This window comes from Carya illinoinensis, chromosome 3 (genome assembly GCF_018687715.1).
Source record: "Carya illinoinensis cultivar Pawnee chromosome 3, C.illinoinensisPawnee_v1, whole genome shotgun sequence".
NCBI classification, from domain to species: domain Eukaryota; kingdom Viridiplantae; phylum Streptophyta; class Magnoliopsida; order Fagales; family Juglandaceae; genus Carya; species Carya illinoinensis.
In genome coordinates, this window is record NC_056754.1 from 47,829,901 (window position 1) to 47,855,425 (window position 25,525).

Here is a 25,525-nt window from a genome sequence, read left to right on the forward strand (position 1 = left end):
CGTAATCGGTTTTGAAAAATGTAAAACCGGTGCCTACCGGTTCGGTCCTAAATTTTGTCTAAAATTACACCCCTACTCCTTGATGGGATTAACTAAGGGAGTAGTGGACAAAAATTTTTATTTTTGTATAGTGAGCAGAGTTGGTCTCTTTGTTGTTTTTCTATTTTTGGGATTTATGCTTTATGTACATGTCCTATATAAAAAGCTATGTATTCTGCTTATAGAAGTGAAATCAATTCTTTTCCTTCACCATTGATCTCAGTTTTCATGCATTCTTCTCAATCGTGAAATCATCAAATCATCTTTCATTTCTTCAAAAAGTGATACTAAGGCTGGAGTTGCCAAAAGAAATGCTTCAAAGGCCAACCAGAAGAGAGGAGATGAAACGAAGCTCAAGATTTTGTCAAGGTTCAGGAATCTGATGAAGGATTTGGAAACCCTACAGGGAACTATTCACTACAGGTTCACCAAGAAGTTAGTGTCTAGGTGTTCCATATGACCTCAGGAGGGGAGGTAACCTTGACAATGAAGAGAGAAGATCTTAAACATTGGGCTTAGAGCTAAGCCAAGGTGTCCTACAAAAAACCCTTTTGTGCTAGCCTTTCGTAAGAATAAGGACATTGCTGCATATTTGGATAAGAGGCAGATATTGGAAAGAGCAGCTAAAAACGAGCAATAAAAAGTCAACCAAAGCAAAACTGAGTCTGATTGTGACATCATGATTAATCATATGAACCTGAGTCGCATTCTGATTCCCAAAAAGGATATTTTAGAGCATGAAATGAGGATGGACGAGCTGTTGGATACACTTTTTTAGCTAATGAAAGTTTTAGGCATTAGCAAAACTGAGGAATGGTGTCAGTGGTATATTTTATCTTGATAGATGATTCACATAGCAGTAGCAATATTCTCTTACCGTTCGGTTGTCTTTTCCACTATTAACTTCTATTTATATATGGGCTGTAGCTGTTATATCACCAACTCTTGTCAAGCAACTGAGTGAAGAAACAGGAGCTGGAATGATGGATTTCAAGAAAGATCTCTCAAAGACTGGACGGGACATTGTTAAAGCCCATGAGAGCATCCCCATCCGACACTGCATCACTCCTCTATCTCTATATTTTGAGGAAATTTTTAAGATTTTATGTAAAAACCTTTCTCCATCTGGATCTCCAAATTGCAGATGAAATTTAGGGGCATTACAGTAAATTTCCATATATGGGGATCCACTGTACATCCCCATCCCACCTTGGCCCCAACGATTTTACCTTCGACCTGCGTCTTCTTCTCCCTCCCCTCCCTTTCAACGCAACACCTGCACCTCTCCTCGGCTAAATTGGAGGTAATCATCTGAAATATTTCTCTTTTTTTTTTCTTTTTGCATACGGATCTTTGGTATCCCATTCTTGCATGTTTTTGAATTTTTTTTTCTCTCGAGGCGGTTCTTGTGTTGATTACGGTGTTGCTGTTGTGGTTTTTTGGTTCCTGTGTTTCTATCGACACCTTCTGTGAGTGTTTTTTGCTTCTGTTCGAGCATTTATGCTTCAAAATCGGAACTTCCCTTGTATAATTTTCAAGTAATTTTCTCTTAATGTGTGTATAAATTTTGTCGCTGGTTTTATAGTCCCTGGAGTTCTAAAGTTGCTGAAAGGTGGTAAGGCCTTCCTCCTTCCCTGCTTCTCACGATCACACACACATTCCTTTTGGTTATTTTCCACTTCCATGAAGTTGGCTGTGAAGTGAGTTTCAAATGTACAGTTTGGCAAATGTAAGAATTTCTCCTACGTTTTGTGTGATTTTGGGTCTGTGTCGATATTGGGATTTGGGGATTTCTCCTACGTTTTGTGTGATTTTGGGTCACTGCTAATTTTGGGATTTGGAGATTTCTCCATTGCTTTTGTGTGATTTTTGGTCACTGCTGATTTTGGTCATTGCTGGGTTTTCTCCTACATTTTGTGCCATTTTGTAATAGCTTGGGGTTAGTTTAAGCTTGTGGTGCTCCTCTTGAAACTTTGCATTAGACATGTGCTGAGGTTAATTCACACCTTTTGAAGGTTGGCTGACATTGAAATACTTAAGTTTCTACCTATTTAATGAAATCCTAGTGTTCGAATATAGTGTTTTGCTTTTTTGGTTTAGTTGGTTGTTTGTTATTTGGAGAGATGAAAATGTTCTGATTTTTTATGATTTTTGAGGTCATGAGACATCTGTTGTGAATCTCAAATTGAATTTTTTTTTTTTTTTTAGTATCTGTGCTTTGGCGTGTGCTATAGATAATTTTTTTTTTTTTTCCAAACTTGATGGAGTTCATTGAACTTCATAATCTTAGCAAGTAATCTGAGTGTTCCAACTTGCACTGTTGATAACTCCTTTTAAGCCTTTTCGACCTTTGGTTGTGTTTCTCTAGTATTTTCTCTATAAGTATCCTATGTTAACTCTAGTATCCTATTTTATATCAACTCTAGTCCATGGTATTTTAGAATCCGGATGGAAATTTTCAATGTTTATATTATTGTGATTTGTATTAATAAATCGAAAGGCCTTGGGTTATATATATACACATGTTTTCATTAGACCACTAATTTGGGAACCCCTTTAACAATCAAGGGATTTGGAGGAAATAGCCAATCCATAAATTAACTAGAGAATGTTTGGAAAAAGTTGTTGTCTAAATTTATAGCCCCTGCTTTTGCCTTGTTCTATTTCAATGTATAAATTACAGTTGTAGCATACTATAAGTCATCAGTCATTTGATGTATTTTTTTATGGAATCTATTTTGTGGAATAACTAAAATTGTATTGTCGAAATCCTAGTGTTTATATAAAGGATAACCAAGCTAATGAACTTGATTATTAAAAAGGATATATCTCATGTTTTTTCTCCATTAAAGAGGATAAATTAATTGAGTGAAATTATTGAGCTGACCATGATTATGTGTTACCTACCACTTGCCATTTGGCCTTGTTGTGTACAAATTTGATAGCTTTTTTTAAGCTATCTATGGATGCATGAGGCCCATTGTAGTCAGCTGAGGATTGGCCAAATATGTGTGGACCCCAAAACTTATAAACTGGACCTGGAATGAATTGACTCCTACATGTATTGCCCCTCTTGATTATCATTGGTCAACCCTATTTTTTTTTTATTTTAGTATCATTGGTCAGCTGCATACTTATTTTATTTTAGCTATGTGCACTTTCATTGCTATTTCCAAAGGGTAATTAGATCTTGTTGTTGGGTCATTTGCAGTGTTTCATATCTCTTGGGGGAGGGGGCTGTTATTAGGTTGTGATGATGGTGTTATTGTGTGGGTTAACTCATAAATGTTAATGGGGCCCCATCGATATGGTGGGGTAATCCTCCCCCGGATGGTCATATTGCAGTTTTTGGTACTTTCCACAAAAGGCAATAGGGGTTCGGTTGGAGTTTTGCAGTCATTCGATGTTGGGGTCCTTTCTTACGCATGCTATTAATATCAATATTTACATCATTTTGAGCCATATTTATATTTATATTCGATATAAATTGACCAGATGGGGATACTCTTATTTAGCATTATTAAACTATGCATGTTGTTTGGTTGTTTTTTGTGTTATGTTGTGATATAGAAGTAATGTGAAAGCTAATGGAACTCAGCTGTGATGGTGACAAAGCCTGGTGGGCATATTGTGAAATTTATGGTCATTTCCTCAATGGCTAGGTAACCTGGACGACCAACAAGTAGTGACAACCGGTTGTTGCAGCCATGAGTGGGTGGCCAAATTTCCAAGATGTCATCATTTGATTCCTGAGCCGGCGACCCCAACTAAATCCCAAACTTCAACATTTCTTGTTCTAACATTTCATTAATATTTTAGAGATGGATTCACAAGACCCTGGACATATGTACTTCACCAACCTCCTTAGTCAAGATCCTCAATTTGATTCCACTTACAGTGGGCAAAGTGGAACCTCTTATATGACCCTTGATGACTCTTCACCCCTACCTCCTAATGAGCCTATTAGCATTAGGAAATCAGTCAGGGGTGCGAACTTCACTCCCGAACAAGATAAGTTACTTATCTTCGCATGGCTAAATTGTAGTCTTGATGTCGTCTAGGGAACAGATAAAAAACACTCCCAACTTTGAAAAAAAATATTTGTGTACTTCTAGCAATATAATGAAACCACAAATGAGCGGACAATAAAGTCTTTAATACATCGGTGGTAAGTTATTCAAAAGTCCACAAACAAATTTTGTGCAAAACTAGCCCAAGTTGAAGGGTTAAATCAAAGTGGCATGACTAAGCAAGACAAGGTAGAATTTCCATACTCTTATTTATTTTACGAAAAAATTATTTTTTCCTACATTGGTTTAACATGGATTTTTTTTTGTTTACATGGAAGTTTGACAAAGCCAAGGTTATGTACCAATCGTTAGAAAAATGCTCCTTCCAGTTCAAGCATTGTTGGCACCTGTTGAAGGACCAACCTAAGTAGATTTGGCGCACCACAAAAGATGATTCAAAGCGAAGGAAGACGATGTCCCCATCCCCAACCCCAACTCGATGTTCTGCTGCTATGGATGATTCAGTTTTTTATCTCGACGCGAATAATGTGATAGAGAATAAAGTTATCGAGTTGGACCAACCAATGGGAAGGAAAGCTGAGAAAGGAAAACGAAAGGCCCAAGGTAGGCAAGCAGAGGAAAATTTTCAACTCAAGAAGATGAAGTATACTCTTTTGGATGAGTCAATGGCTCAGGAGAAAGAGTTTTATCGCCTTAAGGCCGAGAAGATAGAGTATGACAAAGAGAGAGGAAAAAAAAAATTACGTCTTGAGGATTAAAGACTGAGGTTGGAGGCCAAGAAGGTGATAATTGATCGGGAAAAAAAGCTGAATAAAACCCGTCAAGAGGACGAAAGACTGAGGTTGGAGGTGCAGAAAGTAAAGCTCGCGAAGAAGGAAGCAGATCGGCGCATTATGATGATGGACGTCAGTGCCATGCCAGAAATGTAGCAGTTATATTTCCAGCATTTACAGAGGGAAATTATGGCGAGACGTGAAAGTAGCCTAGATTTGGATTGATTTGTATTTTTATAAAAAGTTTATTTATTTGTTTATTATATTTCGGACAATGATAGATGAGTATATGGATTAATTAAACTTTTGTATTTCAATGCTTTGTGGTGTAAATTGATATTTTTAAGCAAGGAAATTGCCCATATGAATTTCAAAAATAATTACAAATTACCTCTAATATAGTCACTATTAACATGAAGGAAATACGAAATAAAATTTTATTACCATTAATATAGTCACTACTAACATGAAGGAAATACAAATCTAGTAGAAAAAAAAAAACATAGTCACTACTAACATGAAGGAAATACAAATGCAGCAGAGATTAACTCAAACATAGTCACTACTAACACGAAGGAAATACCATACTAATGCAACATGCCTAATGTTGGGAATATAATAGCCATTGATGTTCAATTAGATCTGCTTAGAGCTGATGATGTGCTGAGCTGTCTCTAATATGATGATGACGCTGAATGAAATCCGTAAGCTCAGTTGTATGATTGCGCGAGAGTTTCGGTAGTTCATCATCAAGTTAATCAAACTCAATGTTTGGACCCTCACTATCATCACGCTAGTCCTCAATGATCATATTATGTAGAATAACACATGCTTTCATTATATTTGTTAGTTCCTTCACTTTGAACATTTGGGAAGGTCCATGAATTATAGCAAATCGTTGTTGAAGTATTCCAAATGCACGCTCGACATCTTTTCTTGCAGATTCTTGTGCTTTCACAAAACTTTTCTTCTTATTCCCTCGTGGTGATGGAATCGTCTTCACAAAAGTTTGCCACTTGGGATAAATACTGTATGCAAGGTAATACCCCATAGTATAGTCGTTGCCATTGATTGTGTAATTGACTGGAGGAGCATGCCCTTGGACAGGTTCCATAAAAATAAAAGATATCTCTAAGACATTAATATCGTTATGTGAATCGGACATACCAAAAAATGCATGCCATATCCAGAAATGATATGAAACAACTATTTCTAAAATAATAGTTGGTTCACGAATGTGGCAGGATTACATACCTTTCTAGGCTGCGGGATAATTTTTTCACTTCCAATGCATGCAGTCAATGCTTCCTAACATTCCTGGGAATCCCTGTTGTTCAATAACAGTAAGCAATCAGGCAATATCACTGAAATTTGGAGACCGTAGATATTCATCTAAAAACACACTTACTATTGTCTTAGAAAATTTCTTGAGGCTCTCCATTACAGTGTTTTCACCAATACGTATGTATTCATCCATAAAATCCCCAGTAATCTCATATGCCAGTATTCTAAGTGCTGCAATTATCTTTTGCATAGAAGATAAACTGAGTCTTTCGGCATTATCTCTTTTCTGGATGAAGAACGGCTCGTAAAACTCTACCTCATTTAGAATATGGAGAAATAGGGGATGGCTCATCCGAAATCTCATTCGAAATAGATTCGAGGGATATATTGGATTTTCTGTAAAATAACTGCAAAATAGGCACTCGTGTCCTTGAATATGATCACGCCGAATAAACTTACGACGTTGGCGATTGCCATGATGCCTCGATGACTGTCTATCGGCCTCGTCATTAAGAACAACATCGCTATCATCTTCAGAAGATACGTATGTTAGTAATTTGTGAAAAAAAGTACGAGTCATTTGATCAAGGGAGTGGAAGATCAGACGAGATGAAGGAATTTCGGTTCCATAAATCAAATGAGACTTGAGTTTGTAAGAATATGAATACCAATAATATGCGTATTTGTAGAGGAAAAAATTACCGTTACATATATGACAAAAAATATTACCATTTGAGAGAAGACAAAAAAAGTGCCGTTGGAGAAATGACAAAAAAATTACCGTTACAGAAATGACAAAAATTTTTATTATCAACACGTAACTAGATATTACGATTAGAGAAACTGATAAAGAGTACTAAGTAAAAAAAATTGGCCATAACGTTAGAAAATGCACATATTAAAAAAAATTACTATTTTTATAATATGAATTTCGGTTATAAAAATAATACTATATTGAATAGTCAAGATTGTATAAATATTTAGTAGAAAGTGAAATTTGAAAAGAAGATAATAAGACAAAAGAGTTAGTAGTTAAGATTGTAAATAGAAGAGAGAGAAAAAAGTAATAAAAAAAAATAGAGAAATATTATTTAATATAATAGAGATGGGGATGAGGAATGAGATATATGAGGTTTTTAAAAAATGAATAAAATTTAGGGATAAATTTGAAGGAATGTGATTTTGAGATAAATTATAAGAAATTTTATGGGGATCCGAATGGGGATGCTCGGAGTTCCTTAGAAAGAAAGGCTTGGCAAGTGCAGAAGAAAAAGCAAGCAGAGCCACTGCTGAAGGAAGGATAGGGTCATATATCCATGATAGCAGGATTGGTGTCTTTGGTAGAGGTGAACTGGGAGACAGATTTTCTCGAGGTGACATTTTTAAGGAGCTGGCTGATGAACTAGCCATGCACGTGGCTGCATGCCCCCAAGTGCAGTATCTAATAAGAGAAGATGTTCCAGGAGAAAATTAGATAAACTACCATGAAATTTTGAACCAAAACATGGCACAATGCAAAGAAGTTGATGTTTTATGAGTTGAAGATCGCCAATTCTATGGCACAAGACTACCATTATTGAAAAAGAACCAAATAAATCTTGCATAAGTTCTTATTCCTAGTGTCAGCAAATGTTTAATAAAATATCTGGAGCAATCAATGCTGTTCACGATCCTTGAAAAATTCCTCAGTTGTATAGATCTTTATGGGTCAGCATTTTTGTTAAAATTATCTGGTTGTGACGAACATTTTTATTCACTCTTCCCAGTTTACATCAGAGCATGTTTCTTTTAACAAAATGGAAATTCTTCCTTCTTGAAGTAGCTTAGTGGCCCAACAAATATATATTGTTTCTTTTTCAGAGTTCACTTTAAAAAGAAGGTAGACATTTTTTTATCAAAAATTTTATGTGCAGTTTTTTTGTACACTCTTTTGTGTATTCTAGTAATATGATTGGTTGGATATTAAAAAAAAAATTAATCCAATCAATCATATCAATAGAATGTGCAGAGAATACGCAAAAATAACTAAATGTAACATTGCTCTTTTCTTATATACCTTACGAATGTTAAATTCGTTCTATTTCCTTTGGCAGGCCACCAGGCACCAACAGTAACAGTGTCTGCCGCATCCGTTACACAGCTAAACTTTTGACACGAAATCCAGCTGGCCTTCAGCTGAAGGCAGAATTAGGCCCCACATTCATGATTCCCGCATGGGAGTGCTAATTGAAGTCAACTGCGAGATTGACTTTGTGGGTGCAGGTGAGAATTCAAGGAGCTGGTTGATGATCTGGCAATGCAAGTTGTGACCAGCCCACTTACGCAATTCGTATCCATTGAGGATATTGTTGAGAAGATTCATGTGATCAAGGAAAAAGAGCATGAGATGCAGAGAGAGGACATGTTATGAAAACCCGAGAACATTAGAGAGAGAATTATTGAGGGGAGGATCTCAAAAAGGCTTGGAGAGATGGCTCTTTTAAAACAGCCTTTCATTAAGAATGACAGCACTTTGCTGAAGGTTTTTGTAAATACAATCTGTAGCTGCAGTTGGGGAGAACATTAAAGTCAGGAGGTTTGTCCTGTTCACCCTTGGGGAAACAGTCGAAAATGCAAAAACAGGAACTGAAGCATCAGAGGGATAAAAACACACCTACTTCAGCATGAAGCAAAGATGTGAGGGAAGCCCATGGAACATGGTTTGGTGGCAGCTACAAGGATAGGGAGGTTGGATGAGGGTGATCTAACGTGGCCCATCATGAAAATTGACTCCTACGTTTTCGTGTATAGGTGTTACATATGCCTGTAAATTTGGCCCTCATTAGTCATTTTGAATATTCCTACTACAATAGATGGGAATACGGAGGGTATTACGAACACAAAAAGACTTCTAACTTTAATCTGCAAAACTTTCCTGTGCAGGTTCAGAGAAAATGGAGGATATAATGCTGGAAAAACTGTTACATGCAAGCTTGTTTATTGACATACTAAACATATTATTATAAAAATACGTAGTATTATAGTGAGTGTTGCGTGTATACACCAACTCATAAATAGCTAAAGCCGTTAAAAGCAGAAGTTAAGAAGTAAGGCCATTATACCCAATCTTGTTCCCCACAAATTAGGATCCTTTTTATACATGTAATGATACTTAGTTTGAATAAAAACCTCTTCCCTGAGATGATCTATCTCAATTAAACTTAGAGAATGAAGGTATGAGTAGTGAGTGGTAAACTTGAGCATAGCCGTTTCAGAAAACTACTAAATTAATTTCCCGATATTCTCAAGGGACAGCATAAATTTGGTATAGAGAAGCTATACAATCTCTAACAAACTTAGGAGCCGAGGGAAATAAAACTATAAATGATTTTATTTCATTTGTTTCACAATACATGTATCTAAAGGAACTCAATAAAATTGGACGGATAAAATTCACACATTGCAGCATCTATTTTACATACATATTCATTCGCTATGATCTAACTTGTGCCTGATTTGATGTGATGCTAGGTGCCCTTTCCTTGATTACCTTTGGGCACAAATCGCCAGAGATCGACAGCAACGTCTACTTCCTTTTTCTTATGAAATTTGTATAGCTGTGGTACATCAAACCGGAGCTGAAAGAAAGAAAACATAACACAAATATCACATCCACACCAACTCATTCTTACCCATCACACTGGCGTGACAGAATGATATACAGTAAAAAATGTATTCGTAGTATAGAATGGTTCGGTAGAAAATAAGGTTATAACAATTTGCAACATAATTAGTGGAAACATCATCTAGTTATCATCACTAAACAAAGCCATCTTCACCCACCTCACATAAAACCTCCGCACTGCTAGCATTTAAGTCCCGCAAGGCTACCCTTTTGATATGCTGCAATGACAAAAGAGAAGTGATGCCACTGCATAATACCCGATCCACATTATATGGTCTAAAATATTTTTGTAGAGACGTTTAAGGGACTGATTATACAGTTGATTATGGGGTTTTGAGGTTCAGTTGTAGTTCTTTTCTAAAAGAGTCAGATGCAGGCTGCAAAAGGTTAAGAAATTACAAGTAAAAACACATTTGAAGTACGTAGCAATAATTCACTATAGAGAATCATCCTTTCCTTATAACTGGCTACCTTATGGTATACACATACGCCAACATCAGAAATCGTCTCCAACCCCTCCAAGTATCTAATACAGGAAACGCTTCTCTAATAGCACATTTTTTTTTTTTGATAAGTAACTGGATGATTACACTGCTATAAAGCCCTATCAACCATGTAAGGTTGGAAAATTATGTTGAGCATTAAATCAAATAGCTGGAATCACAAAAGATATTACTCACATCTCTTGTTGAGGTCTTATGCAAGGAATAAACTGCTTGAGAAGCAACCTGACAGAACAAGCAATATACAGAATATATATTGCTCAGATGCATTTCAAACATAAAAGTGGAGGGATCATTCATGATATTTACCTTCAGAGCCACACACAGAAAATCCATATCAGCGCCCTTCTTCCGGGTCCCAAATGGAGGATTCATTACAACAGTATCAACAATTTGACCTAAATAATCAAGAAAATAAGAGGAACAAACAATTCAAGAAAACACTATAATATTTTGTATTGTTTTAAAATTTATTATTTTTAAACTAAAATATATTTTTTCATTGTTTCATTCTCAGATGGTGAAATGCTGATCCAAGCTAAGTCCCCAAGTCTTCAGCTTCCTAATCAGAGGACTGGTCAGAGTTTATTAAGGCAGTCGAATTACCAAAAGGTCGCTCACAACAATCTTCCAGAAGGAAGAAGAATATTCAGGGATTTGCATTGTAACAAACATAGTGACGTGTCCCAATCATAGGCATTCTGTTATGCTTTACTTTTCCTATATAGTCATCACTGTACGCACTAATTTGTGTGTGGTAGTGTTTAGAGTTTTATGCATGCTGTAAGAGGAAATTTCTCATTCTGACATATCATCAAACAGTTGGTGCTCCATCTTTATCTTTCTTCAACATGGTATCACAAGCCTAACCAGGAATCGCATCCTTCTTCTTCCCGCGTTTCCTTCTTTCCCCTCCCATGGCTTCATCCGACTAAACACCCACCACAAATCTTCTTACTATTGCATCTCATTTCATTACAATCAAGCTTACCATAGATAATTACCTTCTATGGAAAGCTCAGATTGTTCCCTTCTTGCAGGGCCATCAATTGTACAGATATGTTGATGGTTCTCTCCCCATGCCTCCTTCCATTAACAATACTCCTAACCCAGAGCATACCAAATGTATTTTGCAAGATAAACTCATTATGTCTATCCTTAATTCGTCCCTTTCAGACTCTGTCCTCGGTCAAGTTCTTGGCTGTACCACTTCTTCTGAAATCTGGAATACTCTCCAGAACCTCTTTGGAGGTTCACACACAATTTCAGTTAGCCACCTTGAAGAAGGGTCTTGAATCAGTTTCTGATTACTATAACAGAGCCAAGTCACTTGCTGCTACCTTGAATGCCGCTGGTCATGCACTCTGTGACTCAGAATTTTCCATTTACTTGCTTGCGGGTCTAGGTACAGAGTACGGATCTCTGGTTACCTCCCTTACCACTCGTCCCGATCTCATCTCTCCTCACCAACTTTACAACTATCTACTAAATCATGAGTCTCGTATCGCTCATCAAACCCAAACTCTACTTTCTAATACCTCTCTTGCTGCTCATAACACCACTTGGTATTCTCCTTCCCAACAACCCACTCGTGATCGTGCTCCATCTCGTGGAGGTAGACGAGGCCATGGTCGTGGTTCCCCCTTCACTCCTTGTACTTCTTCATCACAGTTCAATTCTTCCTCCCCACGTCCAGATACTTGCCCACAATGTCAAGTGTGCCAGAAATTTGGTCACACTGCCTTGACCTGTTATCATCGCCTTACCACCCCATATCCACCACCTTTTTCCACACCTCTTACAACTAATTACACATCTCTCTCTGCTCCGTCACCCTCTAACACTACCCGGTACCCCGATACTGCTGCCTCTCATCACTTCACTTCAGAATTCAATAATCTCAACTTGGAGTCGAAGCCATATCAAGGACCTGACCAAGTTTGCATCTATGATGGCTCAACACTCCCAATTCACCATCTCAGATATGCCCAAATACCGACCACATCTGGCAATTCTCTCTTGCATAATTTACTTCATGTTCCCTCTATATCTAGAAATCTTCTTTCCGTATGTCGATTTTGTAGTGATAAAGTTTTCTTTGAATTTCATTCTGATTTGTTTCTTGTGAAGGATTCATGTTCCTGGGAAGTACTCCTTCGGGGTCACGTTGAAGATGGCCACTATGCGTTATCATCAAGTGCAGTGACCTCCTCTTCTCCTCTAGCTTTTCTTGGTGTTAGAACCTCTTCACATCTTTGGCACTCCAAATTGGGTCACCCTTCTCCTCGCACTACCTCTTTTATTCTTCGACATTTTAATCTTCCGTTTACAAGCTCTACTTCAATAACTCATTGTCCTGCTTGCTGTAATGCCAAGGCTCATGTTCTACCTCACCCGCTCACCTCATCACGCTCAACTCGCCCATTTGAATTGCTATTTCTTGATGTTTGGGGTCCTGCCCCAATGCCTTCCATGCATGGCATGCGCTATTATCTTTCCTTAGCATATGATTATTCAAAATATTTATGGTTTTTCCCTATGCAAATGAAATCTAATGTCACTACTTTAGTGTTGACTTTTCTTCGATATGTGAGCAACACTTTTAATACCACCATTGTCGGTTCAAACTGATTGGGGTGGGAAATTTCGTCCCCTTAAAAATATTTTTCAGTCTTGTGGCATAACTCATCGGGTCACACGTCCACACTCTCATCGACAAAATATTAGTGTGGAACGTCAACACCGTCGTATTGTCGAAACGGGATTATCCCTTTTATCTCATGCATCAGTTCCTCATTCTTTTTGGGCCCAAGCATTTCAAAATGCCACCTTTTTGATTAATTCTATGCCAACTCCTTTATTGCAAAATAAGTCACCTATTGAGGTTTTAATGGGTCACCCTCCTGATTATAAATTTTTTAAAGTTTTTGGGTCCTCATGTTGGCCCAATCTCAAGCCCTTTAACCAACATAAATTGGATTACAGAACCAAGCCCTGTGTATTCATGGGCTATAGCCCAGATCACAAAGGGTACATTTGTCTCCATATTCCCATGGGCTGCAATTATATTTCTAGGGATGTGATTTTTTATGAGACCACTTTCCCATTTGCGTCCCAATCCGTTTCTTCTCTCGTTAACCAACAAGTTGATTCGATCTCTTCCTCTCATACACAGCCCAATGCACCTATCCCACTCTCTCTTCTTCCTCCCAGCCCTAACTACTCCTATAATCCAACCCAATTCTCCTACTTCATCTCCTTCTAACCCTAATTCCATCGTATCCTCACAAGATCATCTCTCTGCCGTTTCCTCATCTCCTTTACCCTACAATGCCTCTCAACCCGAGTCTGTGGACCTTCCTCCTTCCTCCCATGATAAACTTCCTCTCTCTTCCACTCATCCCATGCTTACAAGGTCCAAGACTAATACCCTGTGCCCTCGCCGTCGAACTGACGGGACGATTATGTGGCCTACCAGTAAACCCTCGGGTTCCCTTACCACTTACACACTATCTCAAAAATCCTCGTCTCTCTCTGTTCCCAAAGAACCGACTTCGTTTTCAGAAGCTTCCAAGTAAGTTGAATGGCGCACTACCATGGCTACCGAGTTTGATGCCCTTCTTCACAATCAAACTTGGGATCTTGTTCCTTCCACGCTGACCTATAACATTCTTGGTTCCAAGTGGATTCTAAAGTCTAAACGCAGAGCTGACGGTTCCCTTGAGCGTTGCAAGGCTCACCTTGTTGCTCAAGGGTTTCATCAGAAATCTAGTTTGGACTACCATGGAACCTACAATCCGGTTGTGAAACCAGTCACCATTTGCCTTTTGCTTTCACTTGCTGTTACATCAAATTGGTTGCTGCGTCAACTTGATATACAGAACGCTTTTCTACATGGTGGCCTTGAGGAGGCTGTCTACATGAAGCAACCTCCCGATTTCGTGAATCCTGACTTCTTGACACATGTTTTTAAGTTGAAAAAGTCTATCTACAGATTGAAACAGACCCCTAGGGCCTAGTTTGCTAAGTTAAGTGATAGGCTTCTTAATCTTGGTTTTACTTGTTTAGCTTTCGATTCATCTTTGCTTTTTAATCTTGATTTTACAGGTGAATACTCCTGTCCGTTTCTGAAAAATTAACAGCCTTAGATGAACCTACATTTAATGATCCTCACTAGTATAGAAGTGTTGTAGGAAGCCTCCAATATCTGGCCTTTACTAAACCAGATATCTCTTTTGCGGTTAATCGTGTTTGCCAATATATGCATTGTCCTCGTCTTCCCCACTGGAAGGTTGTCAAGCGTATTCTTCATTATCTTAATCATACCTACACCTTTGGTTTATGTTTCTCTTCATCTTCATCATATAAAGTTGATGCCTTCTCTGATGCCAACTAGGCTGGATGTCCAGATGATCGTCACTCCATAGGAGGTTTTTGTATTTACTTTGGCAGTCACTTAATTTCATGGTGTTCAAAAAAATAACCCATTGTCACTCGGTCTTCTACGGAAGCCGAGTATAAATCTATTGCTAATACTGCTTGTGAAGTTATTTGGTTCCAATCATTGTTGCAAGAACTTGGCATTTAGCTCCCTGCTCCACCCATTTTTTGGTACGACAATCTTGGAGCCACATACCTTTCCCTCAATCCCGTTATGCATTCAAGAACAAAACACGTGGAGTTAGACTATCATTTTGTTCGGGAATGAGTGGCAGCCAAAGCTTTACAAGAATCTTTTATTTCCAACAAAGACCAGCTTGTGAACATCATGACTAAACCTCTCTTAGCTCCTTGATTTTCACAGCTTCGATCAAGCCTCACAATTGTTCCAGTGATGCTTGGATCGCAGGGGGAAATTAAGGCAGTCAAATTACCAAAAGGTCGCTCACAACAATCTTTCAAAAGCAAGAAGAATATGCAGGAAGATTTGCAGTGTAACAAACATAGTGATGTGTCCCAATCATAGGCATTCTGTAAAGCTTTACTTTTTCTATATATTCATCACCGTACACACTAATTTGTGTGTGTAGTGTTTAGAGTTTTATGTATACTATAAGAGGAAATTTCTCATTCTGAAATATCATCAAACAGTTGGTGCTCCATCTGTATCTTTCTTCAACACAGTTGCTCCCTTGCTCCAGTCGCTTTGGCTCAATAGACATAGTTCTCTCTTCCTTCACCAGTCCTAGCTAGAGTGAGTCCTCTTCTATGAGATCATTATGAGCTAAAAATGTATTATTCAGCAATTAAACTATTTTTCAATGTCATCACTTTTTTTACAACTTCATTAATTACATCTCCACCCAACCCACAGAGAGAGAGAGAGAGAGAGAGAGAGAGAGAGAGAGAGAGTAACACTAGCTTTCCAGTGCATAACCCAGCCAATAAATAACTACCTACAGAGCCTCTTGAGGACATAAAAACAATTCTCATCCTGAACTCTAGTAGAAAAATAAACCATGCATGGTGCCACCTATGACAGGCCACACTGTTCTCTCCCAAACTACTCCAGCAATGTTTCTGCAGGCAGAAGATTATAGCAAAAGTTCTACAGGACCAGTTCCTTATACTTGAAATCATGGAATTCTATATGAAATCCAAAGAAATACTATGTGGAGTTGCAGCACTATAAATTAAACAAAGGCACTCTAGGTGACTGAAACTATTTTGTTGCAAACCTTCTAGACTTCAAACTATGGAAACTAGTTGTTTCCAGCAAGAGCAAATGCCAACTGAATTTACACAAAAATAGAAAAGAATATATTTCACTCCATTACTGTTGCATCCTGCAGGAAGAATTTTAGCAAATTATAAGTGCTAACCATCACATTTAGCTTCAATTTTCTGTTCATAAAATTGTTACCTCTCCATCCTAAGTTCTTGATGTCAGACTGAATAAAATTAATGTCCAGCTGCAGGTTCAAAATATTATCGAAGCAACAGTCCATTAGTTGAATAACCACTAGTGCAAAACATATCTAATTAAGGAGTTCATAATCTCATTGATAAGTGGCTACAAAAGTAGAGACACGACGAAAAGACTGATTTGAAGATAAACAACTATAAATAAAACAAAATAGTGGACTGAGCCCTTTCCATTCTTGCATCTCCAATTCCTTGAAGAAACACGACAAGAAAACAAAACCTATTAACATCACAACCAATCAAAAACAAGAAAAAGAAGATACCTCAAGATCCTCTGCATTTATTGATGCTAATTCAAGAGCTTGTGAATCAATGTCGATGCCCATAACATGTCTATTCAAAGCAAACGAAGTTAAGAGCAGTACAAATCTACACAAATGGAGAAACCATCATCCGGAAGACCAACAGCATTTGCATCAATTTTAATAGTGTCAACGTTCCCAACTTAAGTGGATTGTGAAGACAACCAGAAGAGGTGAAACAATGTCTTATTCTGGTGGTAACAAAAGAGCAAATGGGGCCTTGATTAATAGAACATACAGCCCAAGATACTATAGAGAGATAACCAAATGGTTAACAAGGGTTTTTTTTTATAAGGATGGTTCAAAAGGGTGATAAGGAATGGTTAATTTTTTTTTTTTTTTTTTTTTAAAAAAGGAATGGTTAAAATGGATGAGAAAATCCAACCATAATTATTGGCTATATAACATTCATTTACGAATGCATTCCTTAAATCACAGCAAAAACCTCAGCAACCAAAATGAATTGAAGAAGGGAAAAACAAAAAGAAGAGATAAGGCTACTTACTCCGCACCCAAGAGAGCTGCCGCAGCACCTAATGTACCACAGCCACAACCGAAATCAGCCACTACCTTGTTGCTCACATCCTCAAAAGAATTCTCGGCCTGATATGTTTCAATCATTTTACAAGCCAAAGCAAAAACAAAAGGCAGAAAATACGATAACAACGTGGAGCCATATTAATTAAGCAACAAACAAATGCTTATGAAAATCAGTTTTTCACTTCAATTTCTATTTTAGAACTTGAAAGTTACTTTTGCCAATCGATTGTGAAATAGCTTATACTTCAATAGAAAATAGGCATTATCGACAAAGATTCAGATTAGAAAAAGAACAAGGAACTGTTAGACGCAGAGTTTGAAGCAAAGTAAAGAAAGATAGCGAAGGAACAATGAGCTACTGACATTTTAGAACAGTTAAAAGGGAAAACGCGAATAGGGGGGTGAGAGTGATACAGTGAAGAGCATGCGAGAGGCAATGTGCGGTCCAGTAGGGTATTGCTCCAGCTCCACCTACAACGGGGAAATTCACACGGGCTTATCATAGGTGATTGAGATACAGCGCTCTGTTCGTGTTTGAGAGAGAGAGAGACCTTTGGGTTGGAGAACTGTTGAAGCTCACCAAGGAGGCCTTCTAGTTGCTTCAGCTTCATCTTTCGGGTGGAGAAGAATCCTTCAACGAAACACCCGCACAGGAACAAGCAGGGAAACGGAAAGAGAGTGAAAATATGCTGCAGACTAAAGTGGGAAGAAAAACCTAACTAATGGTAAAAAGTGCCGACTCTGCATTGTTGGAGGAGGTTTTATTTTGTTGTTCTTCTTCTTCTCCTTTTAAAGTGAGAGTCGAAGCTGTTTTTTAACCTATTCCGATTTCCAACTCTGATTGTGCACCAATATTTGCCTTCTATGCTGGGCGACAGACAATTTTCAGATAAAAATTTTGAATTTTAAGATTAAATATTAAAATATTATTATATTATATTTTAATATTATTATTATTTTAAAATTTAAAAAAATTAAGAAAAAGTTAAATTGTTTATTATCTTTTGTATAGAGATTTAAAAAAATTATAATGATGAGATAAAAATTTTATATTTAAGATGAAAAATTCAAATGGCCAAACAGTACTTAACTTCCTATTCTGATATTTGTATTCATAAATAAATTATAAAAATGTATTATATATAGAATTGGAAGTGAAAACCTAATTAATGGCAAAAAATAAATTTTTTGGTTCGTCGTTGCTTATTGCTTTCTAAGGCAATAGTCATATATATATATATAATATGTTATATAAAGTCGTAAAATATGTAAAAGAATAATATTTATTTTAAAAAAATTAAAATTTATTATTAAAAAATTTATTTTTTTTAAAAAAAATTCATATATACAAATATCATTTCTCTATTAACCTGTTATGTTAATTGCTTATTACAATTTCTGATACTTGGACCCGTTATGTTCATTGCTTATAACAATTTCCGAGAAACTTTCATTTTTCTATAAACAAAAAACTCCAATATTTAAGGTTAATGGCAAGTAAATTAGCTCCCAATAAAACGTCCTCCTAGTCACTAGTTTTTGAATATGTTTACTAGCTTTGATTTATTAGGAGTATTTCAAGTCTAAACCATGACACAAAATTCGACACAACAACATTTGTTACATCAAAATCTAAATATATGATTATCATTTATAAATTATAACCATTACCTAACAATTACAAGATTCTAATCCACCCGTTCCCATGTGTCTAAAAAGAGGAGAATGGCACCGTGCTAAAGAAATTAAAAGTTCCCACACATCACACACGACTTGCAACAAGGTCCACAACTTCCATTATTATACTTTCGGAATAAACGAGATTTTTTTTTTTTTATTTACTTATCAAAAAAAATAAAAAACGAGATTTTCCCCCCTAATTTCCTTCGACTTTATAAATATAACACTAATAATAATGATACTATAAACAATAAAATTAAAAACAAGCATACAAAAGTCCAGTAATTTAAGATGCTAGAAACTAGAAAATACCAACCGCATTACATACTACCAACACAGAGCACACAATTGGATGCACTACCGTGGGAGATGAATTCAGGAGTTGTCTGCTAAAAACCTCCATTAAAAAACTATCAAGTTTAATCGATCCCAGCCGTTTTAACTTTTAACTAAGGCAAAGTGTAGTGTCAACTCGAGTACAGTTTCAAACCCTTTCCTAAGCAGTTGCCAAGTTGTCAAAAAATATTTACACAACATATCGGTAAGTGACATATCGACCAGCTGTTTCACTTGGTCGGATAATCTTCACAACTTGTCCACGCTTCAGCCCATAATATCTCGCGACGGGATCAGTCACTTGCATACGAGGCAGCTGAATTCAATCCAGACATAACATAGACCACAAATATCAGAATAAGATAAGATTTGCAACAGAAACAGTATTATACATTTTCATAAGACAGTATCCCAATCTCGATGTGTTCAAGGAATTCACCAATCTTTCCCCAAAGAATGTTGGCTTGCGTGCCTTAGTAATTGTAATAGATTAGAGCTAAAGTTTTGGCAAGATCCACAAGTAGCCTTTAACCAAAACCATGCATACTTATTGTCAACATGCCTCAAAATACGCACATCAAATCCTCCATCCTAGATACTAGTTCATAACTTGGCTTTGTAACGTTTACTTCTTGGAGTAGACTTCGGGAGATTTAAGGTTGTGTTTGGCCACAAGAAATTTTCATCTCAAACATAAAATTCTCATCTCATCATTATAACTTTCTCAAATCCCCATACAAAATATAATAAACAATTTAATTTTTTCTTAACTTTTTCAAATCCCAATACAATAATAATATTTTTTTTTTTTGATAAGTAATATGATATTTCATTGATAAAAGGATAGGCTTAGCCCAAATACACTAGAGGTATACAAAAGCATACACCTTTTTAAGAACTAGTAACAGTTACAAGAAAATCATGAAAACTAAGCCCATTTAAATCCAACCCAATAGCCCACATAAATAGAGTCTTCCAAAAAAAACTCCTAAAATCTTCCAAGGAACGTTCATGGTCCTCAAAGAGTCTCTCATTACGTTCTTAAAATACAATATTTTAATATTTAATCTTAAAACTCAAAATTCTCGTTTGAGAATTATCAGTGGCCAAGCAGACATTTTGGGTATAGAGATAGATCATAGCCAGTGGTGCCATGCATAGAGAACACTGCAAACAACCAGAGTCAATCTGACTTGGTGGGAACTTACATGGCCAGAGACCCAAAACTTCAATTTAAAATAATTGGCTCTGTTCTGAACCTAGGATTCCAAAGCAATACTGTATTTCAAACTAATATGGTTGCAGACTAACCAATTTCTAGCACAAAATTGATGCTCAAAAACTAATTTTGTGCAATAATAACCATGTCAAACAAACAAGATTTAGATGCTAACAATGATACACCCATCATTTCCAAATATCTGCAACTTATAAATGCAATGCCAACATATACTTACCTGTGTTTCTTTCACAGTGTATCTCTCCAGCAAAGTTTTCTTCTCCTCATTTGTAAGTACTTGATGCTCAGGAACAAGAACATGCTCTTTAATGTTTATCAACAACTCTGCCTCCTGTATAAAGAGACTTATTAGCAAACTATCTTCCACTAAGTTCAGGATGAATGCCAATAATTGCAGATGCAATTAGCATCACTGCATAGTAAGGCAATAATGAGATAAGAATCAGAAGAATATTTACACCGAGCTTGGAAATGTGCCACAGGTAGCAAGCAAATTGAATGCCACCAAGTAACACCGCACAGACATAAAAGGCAACAGTTCATATGTCATGAAGATCTCTAAACATACTCACTTTTAGAATAAAGTCACATCTTCAGATTAATAATAACAATGATGCTGTTAATGGATGAGTGTAAAAGAAAAGAAAATATGACAATGAAGACTATAGCCTGTGTTCAGCCAAAATTTCTTCAAAAATCAAGTTATAAGAGCGATCAAATTAGTAAGCTTGACATGTTCACTTAAGTACATAAATGATAAGGACCTCAAAGGCCCTTTGGAGATGCCTTGAGTAAGAAAACAAGTTTTATGATACTAGGGATGCCTTGAGTAAGAAAACAACATATATGCAAGATGCTAGTAAAAAATTGACATCTGCAGTTTTGTCGTTAAAACATCATCAAAGCAAGCACTTTCACCTGGAAAACCTCAAGGTGGAATTTTGTTGAAATCTCACTTATAGAGCTCCGAGCAAAGGGAGTCAAATTTTGTTGAACCACCAAGATTGCCCTGAAAACATTCTCCGACTTCATGCGCTGGGAATAAGTCTTCATTGTCTTTACACCAACCTTTTGTTCGTCAGGGAAGAAAACATAGATCTGGCACCCAAGAAACAAGCAATAAGACAAAGAAAAGAATGCGGCAAAGAATACATGAGAAGCATCTAAGCACTCAAGTATATATTCAAAACAAATATAAAGAAACTTCGTGCATAGGACAGATAAATCATACAAATTGATCTGGCTCTACTTCTCTAAACCTCAAACCAGCTACACGACGAAAAAAAAACAAAAGACTGAAACATCAACCGGCCATACCAAAACGGATCAAAGTGGCAATCAGAAATCTAGCAAACACAGAATATAACAAGAAAATGTTTGACCAAGTTGACATTGTAGCATATGTCGCACTCATATCTGGAAATTTTTGCTTCCTAGTTATAAAAGGTTCACAGAATCATTCCTATCCAAAACCAATTCATATTCAACAATAAAACACATTATAGCCACAACTCTTAACACATATCACATCATCCACCCTCTGAACTTTTAATTGCACCATGTGCCATCAGAAATGGGGAATCTACCCCAGCCCTTCAACCCATTAAAAAAATATTCCGTCGTGCTTAACCATTAATACTAGATTGGAGTGTGATTAACAAATGAACAACGGGTGAAAGGAAGCAGTCTGTCAGTCACATCTACATTTATGACGTGAAAAAAAGACTACACCTACTGCAATAGAAAAAATGATGCTGTCCAGATGGGCAATTCATGTCACAAATGACGCTTGGGCAGCTATATTGAAGACTATAAGTTTCCTAGACTAGAATTGGAGGTTGAATTTTTTTTTTGAGAGGTAATCAAGAAATTTTATTTATAGAAGTAGGCAAAGCTCAAGCACATAGGGAATTGTAGGTTGAATTAAGCTATCTAAGTTCATGAGCATTAATATAAATATTATTTTCTCCTAGTAAGTTGTAGTTTATGAATAAAACGACTACCTAGTACGTTGTACCTAATGTTGAAAATCATAGGAGTTTTTCTTCATATAAATGGAAGTTGTATAGGAGTTCATGCTCGACGTAGTGTACGTAGGAGTGGGATTGAAAAATTGTAAATCATTATCCACTTCAGATTGTAGATACTAGGTTGAGTATTGCTCTCCTTTTCCTCTCCTCTTGTTTGAATTGTCCACATTATTCCTTTCTTCCACCTTCCTACCCCTCATCAAAACTCACTCAAAGACATCAAGAAGAATAATAGTAACCATCAAACAACAAAGACAATTGATCGAATAAGTACCTGATCAGAGCTATCATTTCTCTTGGCTTTATTGATAACAAGGTCTTCCCTTTTCATGCTCTCACCGTATTTATCCTTGAACTGCTCTTTGGTCATGTCAATCTCAAAGTCCCCAACAAAATAACCCCGGTCCTTCAGCATTTGCATTACCGTTCTTCGGATCCTGAACAGCCTAGTGATTTCCTCTTCCGACAGCGTCATTGCTTCGCTGATAAGTTTTGGATGGGAGGTTATTATTTGCAATCATCCACAAAAATCTACATTTTTTGAAAAAATATTACACGTAATCTCATTGAGCAACATTTCTGAATCTGTATACTATTTTTTAGCAATACATGGCAAAGGCTAATTAAAAAAATGACAAATCCAAAAAATCCATTTGACCCTAAAGAGCCTTAAAGCACCATCCAACTCCTAAGTGATTATTAATGCGTAGAGTTTTAAATGTACATAAGTATGTTTATTCGAGTTGTTAATTAAGAACCGTACTAGCAACGTACAAACCCGATTTTCTCTAACCTACAAACCAAGTCTCGGAGGACTTTTGCCACCCAGAAACAGAGACAGCGAGAGAGATGCTCAGGAAAAAGAAAACGAGAGGTAGAGACAAAGGGGGGATACCAGGACGGACTCTTAAAGCTCGGAAATAGAAAAGAAACACCTTTTATAAAGAGAGGGAGAGGGACGGCATAGGGTAAGTACAGGGGGATTTCTTACCTTCAAGTGTAGAGAGAGAGATGAGCTTACCAGCAGTGGCAGCGCCTCGCGTCGACGATGATTGTAGCAGCAGCTGTTTGAAAATGCAGAAAGGGAGGGGAAGATCGTGGGTGGGTGGGTGCGGGAGTGGAAGGGAGATGTGGGGAAAAGGGGAAAATGAAATTAGGGCTACCGAATAGAGTATTGTCTACCCCGAAATTTTAATGCGCAGGTCTTCCATAATTTATTTAGAAAAATAATAAATACGATATTTATACAAAATAATAATAATAAGATTTTAATATTAATATTTTTAAAAAAAATTATAAGACATTTACCCATATCTAATATTATTTTATTTTTAATCAAAAGATAATCATCATCATTGACTTAGAAATCAATACATTGCTTTTCGTGATTAATACATTGCATAATCTCACTCCGTCCCTCCTCTAGCTACACTAGTTCCTCGTCATAATCTAATGCTAGTACGGTGATGTAGTGCATATTTAAGATTATGATAGAAAATATTATTTTTAATTTAAAACTTATAATTTAGAACTTAACGTAATAAGTTTTGTTATTAAAAAACTATTCATTATTTGAGATCTATATATCTAAAACACTTTCAAACATATTAAACTTATTTGGAAACAAATTGACATAAAAATGAAATAAAAAGGCCTATACTTGCTAAAAATCAAATATTATAATAAAAAGGTAAAGTTGTCATTGTATTAAAATGATGAGGGTCATTTTGTAATGTATATAGCATGGTAAAATATGGACTACTTTTTCTTAAGTGCTTCTAACAAAAAGCATCAACTTTGATGCTGCTTTTATTGAAACGTAATTTTCTGTTTTTTCTTAATTTAGAATTACTTTAATATAAAACTACCAAACAGATAAATTTTGTTATTTAAGCATTTTAAACTATTCTACCACACTTTTTAGACCTCCCACTGCAATCCTAGACAGGCCCGTACTGCTTGATTTCCTTCTCTTGGTACAAACTGGATCTTCCTTACCTCTTCTTGACAAAAGAAGTCTTTAATATCTTCTACAACATATCCATACCAAGACCAGTTCTCCTCTCTTTTCTTCATATCATTAACCACTTGTAGTATAACCCCATCAAAGATTACTTGTTGCATATCTATTTCTCAATTTTATAGCTCTTTCAAGTACCAAAATTTCTACTTGTAGTGGGTTACATATAAATCTCAGTGAAAAATTTGTAGAAGCCACCAGCTCCCCCTCCCAATTCCTTTTACCACTATACCTCCACCCATCACTATCTTTTCCACATCTAGTGCACCATGTCAATTCACCTCATACCAACCAACTTCAGATTTTACCCATCTAACCCCATTTCTAGTCTAAGTTGTCCCTACTGATTGCTCTTTCTTACTCAGTTGAGCTTGTTGAAAATTCTCCAATTCCATCATTCCTATAGCAATTTACCAAGACTTTCAAACTTTCCTTTAAAGACTAGCATATTTCTTCTTAGCTACATCCTTTTGAATACACAAGCTATCAACCTTAGATTTTTTTAACCTTGAGACCAACTCTTCCCAAATGCTATAAAAGTCCCCATCTATGCACTTCCACTTCTATGTGAAACTTGTAGAATCTGCCCACACATCTTGAGCTACAATACAAGTCCACAAGATATGACTACTAGACTCCTCATATTGTTTATAAACTAGACATAGACCATTATCAATGATTGTCCTCTTGAGAAGATTCATCTTTGTTGGCAATATCTCACTAACTGCTTTCCGCATAAACACCTTTACCACATTTGGAACCTGTAGATCCCATAGCTTGTTCCATACAGTTGATCCCATATGCATTGCTGAAGTTTCTCCTATTCCAGACCTTTTCAATCGACAACCTATAAAGTATGCAGACTTGATAGAAAACACTCCATTTCTTGTATGGCCCCAAATCAACTTGTCTTCATAGCCCCTTTTGTTGACTGTCAAGCTTTTCACCATGGTTGTATTGTAACAGCCCGCTAGAAATTCAATTGTGAAATTTTTAGTAACTTTATGAACCTCGTGAAGACCCCATAAGTTTTCACGAATCCATTAATCGTATAGGTTTTTGTCTAACTACATAGTTAGTGTTATTATTTACTATGGTATCAGAAGTGTGTTTTTGATTATTAGAGATAGTTAGAAGTGTCAAAATGTATTATAGTTT

At 36.5% G+C, this 25,525-nt stretch overlaps 3 protein-coding genes across 6 annotated transcripts; all 3 read right to left on the reverse strand.

The window, feature by feature from the left end:
• Positions 1-6,194: 6,194 nt before the first annotated feature.
• Positions 6,195-6,707, reverse strand: LOC122304885. Its single transcript, XM_043117149.1, has one exon. It carries the CDS (start codon positions 6,705-6,707, stop codon positions 6,195-6,197), a length of 513 nt encoding a protein of 170 aa, XP_042973083.1.
• Positions 6,708-9,475: 2,768 nt separating this feature from the next.
• On the reverse strand, positions 9,476-17,891 carry LOC122304825 (rRNA N6-adenosine-methyltransferase METTL5). Of its 2 annotated transcripts, XM_043117090.1 has the most exons (10): positions 17,613-17,891; positions 17,476-17,532; positions 17,027-17,124; positions 16,483-16,552; positions 16,158-16,206; positions 10,604-10,692; positions 10,472-10,519; positions 10,263-10,337; positions 9,950-10,009; positions 9,476-9,744 (listed from the first exon to the last, which is right to left on the reverse strand). In XM_043117090.1, the coding sequence occupies exons 1-10, from the start codon at positions 17,670-17,672 to the stop codon at positions 9,634-9,636; spliced, it is 717 nt and encodes a 238-aa protein (XP_042973024.1). In that variant the 5' UTR covers positions 17,673-17,891; the 3' UTR covers positions 9,476-9,633. The 2 variants fall into 2 exon arrangements, with proteins under 2 accessions (XP_042973024.1, XP_042973025.1); XM_043117091.1 differs by lacking the exon at positions 10,263-10,337 and having other exon boundaries at positions 17,613-17,885.
• A 1,106-nt stretch (positions 17,892-18,997) lies between these two features.
• Positions 18,998-23,536, reverse strand: LOC122304828 (DNA-directed RNA polymerases II and IV subunit 5A-like). 3 transcript variants are annotated; one of them, XM_043117096.1, is made up of 5 exons: positions 23,369-23,536; positions 22,622-22,829; positions 21,236-21,415; positions 20,535-20,648; positions 18,998-19,393 (listed from the first exon to the last, which is right to left on the reverse strand). In XM_043117096.1, the coding sequence occupies exons 2-5, from the start codon at positions 22,820-22,822 to the stop codon at positions 19,268-19,270; spliced, it is 621 nt and encodes a 206-aa protein (XP_042973030.1). In that variant the 5' UTR covers positions 22,823-22,829; positions 23,369-23,536; the 3' UTR covers positions 18,998-19,267. The 3 variants fall into 3 exon arrangements, with proteins under 3 accessions (XP_042973030.1, XP_042973028.1, XP_042973027.1); XM_043117094.1 differs by having other exon boundaries at positions 22,622-22,878; positions 23,369-23,510; XM_043117093.1 differs by having other exon boundaries at positions 23,339-23,499.
• Positions 23,537-25,525: the final 1,989 nt, after the last annotated feature.